At 37.7% G+C, this 4,295-nt stretch overlaps 1 protein-coding gene across 1 annotated transcript; it reads right to left on the bottom strand.

Annotated features, from left to right (window-relative positions):
- Positions 1-2,492, bottom strand: LOC122461923 (SCAN domain-containing protein 3-like). The gene is given in 3 exon segments (XM_043523600.1): positions 1-1,693; positions 1,696-2,158; positions 2,434-2,492. Coding segments are annotated over 2 exon segments (1,872 nt in total). The 5' UTR covers positions 2,434-2,492; the 3' UTR covers positions 1-284.
- Positions 2,493-4,295: the final 1,803 nt, after the last annotated feature.

A 4,295-nucleotide genomic window follows, 5' to 3' on the forward strand; every position in this document is an offset into this window, starting at 1 on the left:
CTATTATTCGTTTAAGATCCAAGAAAATATTATTTGAACATTCGAAGTAATATTTATATCAGAAACAATATAATGAATAAAATAAAAGTTGGCAGACTTTTTTATTTTATGTTTATTTTGTAAACAAATAATACAATATTACAATACAAATAAAAAATATTTAAAAAATCAAACCAGCAAAGTCTCCTAACAAAGATGTTATAAAAAAAATTATTAACACAATAATAGGCATGTTAAAACCTTAACCTTTACTAATGTGAAAGGAGAGCCTGCTTCTTCTTTCCTCAAGTGAACCACGACTGGATAAACTGACAAAGTGCCACATGCAATGGAGAATGACTATCCATACTATTCCTGTACTTTGTCTTAATGACACTCATGGTTGAGAAGCCAGTCTCGCAGAGGTATGTTGAAGGAAATCGGAGAAGAGTTTTCAGAGCAATTTCAGTAAGCTCAGGATATTCTGCTTTCACTTTTATCCAAAAGGAAGCAAGTGATGTTGTAGTTTTGAAACTCATCTTCAGTCTTTCGTCAGCAGCCAGCTTCAACAATTTATCCTCCATAGTGACAGTTAAGTCATCTTTCAATGGAATAAACGGATTTCGGATCCATCCAGTCCCTTTCCGTGGTTCTTCTTCTGCTGGAAAGTAAAACTCAAAATGTTCTGCCAAATTCGTCAACTGTTCACTGATGACATTTCGTAGAGATGTAACATCAAGGTCTTCACCTGCATCGGCGATGATTGTCACTAAGTTGTGAAACATGTTATAACGATCTCTTAACACTCGACTCTTCCAAGCTTTTAGCTTTCGTTTCTGTCCATTGATCTTGTCTGCCATTGTAAGACACGAAGCCATCCTTCCCTGCATGGAAGTGTTGAGATTATTAAAGATGGCAAAGATATCAGCCAAATAAGCCAGCTTGGCTATCCAATCCACATCTCGGAACAATTGTGACCAATTTGGTTTTTTGTCCTGAAGAAACTCGGCAAGCTCATTTCGAAGCTCAAATACTCTTGACAGGACTTTTCCCCTCGATAACCAACATACATCAGCATGCAATAGGAGCTGTTTATGATCAGCTCCCATATCATCACATAATGCAGTGAACAGTCTTGAATTTAAAGCATTCGCCTTTACATGGTTCACAATTTTTATGACCTCGCTGAGCACACTGTTTAGTTCTGTTGACATTTTTTTTGTTGCAAGACTTTCTCGGTGAAGGAAGCAGTGCGTCGACTTGCATTCGCGTGCAAGCGCCTTAATCTGGGTAACCACTCCAGAATACTGTCCTGTCATTGTGGCAGTGCCGTCAGAACATACGCCTACACAAAACTTGAAATCCAACCCACATTTGTTAACATAGTCGCTCACAGTCTTGAACATTTCAGAACTGGTTGTTTTTGTTGGTAATGAAGCAGAAAACAAAAACTCTTCCTTCAAATCACCCTCATGTTCAAAGCGCACATACACCATCAAAATTGCCATATTAGCAACGTCTGTAGATTCATCAAGCTGCAAAGAAAAGTACTTTGCTAATTTAATCTGTCCTATGAGCTGATCTTCCATATCATGAGCCCGATTGTGAATTTGTCGAGCTATAGTGTCATTTGAAAGTGGCACCTGAGCCACATTCTTTGTCGCCGGCTCCTCCAGCATTTCCATGCAGACATCTTTAATACAGCCTATCACTATGTCTCACCAATTGTGTATGGCTTTTTAGCCTTAGCAACACAAAGCGCTACTTTATAAGAAGGTCGCAAAGCACAAGTATTTATGTGTGACGCTTCAAAGATCTGTTTCTGATGGCCTTTTAAATCATCATGCTTTCTTTCGAAGAACTCTTTCGGCTTTGAACTAATTTCATTATGTTTTGTATTTAAATGCCTCTTGAGCTTTGACGGCTTCATTGCGTCGTTAGCCAACACATTGCCACAAATAACGCACTACACTTTTGGCACTCCACCATCATTCATGGCTACAAAACCGAACTGAATGTATGAGGAGTCATATTTCCGAGTAAAGCTAGTACGAATTCTTTTTGTTGACAATACTTCGGTTTCATTTACATTGCCGTTATCTGATTCAGAATTACTTGCGTGTTCAGCAACCGGATATCTCTGCTTGATAAATATGTCGATTGGGTCTCGCTTCGCCATCTGTAAATTAGGCATAAAAATAATTAATATAAATTCCATTACCCCGGGTATATACTTAATTTATGATATTAGGATGAAAGCCGAATAAATGCAGTGGGAATGCTTTTATTGAGAAATATGTGCAGGAGAACATTGATTAATAGGGTAAGTAATGTTAGGATAAGAAGATAATATAAAATTTTAAAATTAAATTGCAAACAGGACAATAATTGGAAAGTTAAGACGGTTTGAACATATGGAAAGAATGAAAAATGAATGTCAAAAATAAGATTTACCTGTCTAAAACATATGGAGTGAGAAAGCGAGGAATTTCGAGAACTTCCTGGCAGAAAAACGTAGGTTTGATTCTAGAAGAGGGGAAGGCTATAAGTAACAATGAGAGCATGTATGAAACGATATATGGATATGGAGGAAGCAAGGATGTTATGCTCATACAGAACACATGGGATCTTTTCAGGGGAAAAGGCAAATACGCTGCATTTATTGAAAATACAACAGCATGCTTTTCAGTCACACACACACACACACACACACACACACACACAGAGTCCTGCCAGTTGTTGTTTATAGTTACCAGTCTGTTGTAGCTCGAGTCAATCTAATGGCCAGTTAGATTGAGCACGAGTGAGGAGCTGGGCTCTGTCGGTCACGATCCGATGCTCTGAGGCTTTGCAGGACTCAACCCAGAGTTCCATGGCAAAACACCCCAGCTTTATAGTTGTAAATTCCCATTTGAGTCCATGAATTTTGCAATGTCATCCTGTAATCATTAGTCCTTAAGTGGTGTTAATCTTGGGGTTTTCTGCTGTTATCATTTGATGGTTATTGTCAGTCTTCCCATCATTATCTCCTATTTGTTGTCTCGCCTTTGGGGGTGCCTGTCTCACCCGTGAGGTCGTCAATGCTGCTAACATGTTTAGCATCCTATACAATGGATGTTTTCTGGTTGTCTCCTAGTCTTTCCAAGTCTCTCACTTTTTCTTTCTGAGTAGCAGCCATGTTAGTCTGTATCCGCAAAAAGAAAAGGAGTACTTGTGGCACCTTAGAGACTAACAAATTTATTTGAGCATAAGCTTTTGTGAGCTACAGCTCACTTCATCGGATGCATGCAGTGGAAAATACAGTAGGGGGATTTTATATACACAGAGAACATGAAACAATGGGTGTTACCACACACACTGTAACGAGAGTGATCAAGTAAGGTGAGCTATTACCAGCAGGAGAGAAAAAAAAACTTTTGTAGTGATAATCAAGGTGGGCCATTTCCAGCAGTTGACAAGAACGTGTGAGGAACAGTAGGGGGGAAAAATAAACATGGGGAAATAGTTTTACTTTGTGAAATGACACATCCACTCCCAGTCTTTATTCAAGCCTAATTTAATGGTGTCCAGTTTGCAAATTAATTCCAACCACAGCACTATCATTAGCTGCCATCGTATCCTTTGTTCAATCATTTTTTGGGTTATATCTGTAGTTTTCACCATTCAGGTAGAGAGAGTACCAAAGATTTTACTATCCTGTATTTTATTCTCATAAGCAAAAAAACAAAAAGCCTATTTTATTAATCTTACATTTATATCCCTTCTCAAAGTGAGTTATGGAGCCAAATTCTCTGGTAGTGTAAATAGGCAGAGCTTCATTGATGTCAATGGAGTTCTGACCATTTACACCAGCAGAGAATTTGGTCCTTAATATGCACATGCCACAGCTCGTTTTCATTATGTCTCTATAACACTGCTGATTTCAATAATCTTTGATCATTGTCTGCTGTGTTACTCAAGAATTTACACACACACACACCACTTCATACACCTCAGTTTCATTTTATATATTGAGGTTGTTCTCTCTCAGACTTCACAAGCCTTTAAAAGTAAATTTTCACTCTGGTAATGATATCTATAAAGTAGCTACATAAATATTTCCAAATTCTATTTTTGTGGCATTATAGTCCAATATTTTTAAAGCAGATCCTTGTCTATATTCAGTTTGTATAAAATAAGGAATGTTCCATTTAGTATTTTCCTTCTAAGAAAGAACTTCAGTTCAGGATCTTAGCATATGATCCTTTTTAGGAAACCATGGAAAAACTGAAGATTTACTCCCTTTACCACCACACTAAATTAACACTTTCTTCCTT

This window comes from Chelonia mydas, chromosome 10 (assembly GCF_015237465.2).
Source record: "Chelonia mydas isolate rCheMyd1 chromosome 10, rCheMyd1.pri.v2, whole genome shotgun sequence".
NCBI lineage: Eukaryota > Metazoa > Chordata > Testudines > Cheloniidae > Chelonia > Chelonia mydas.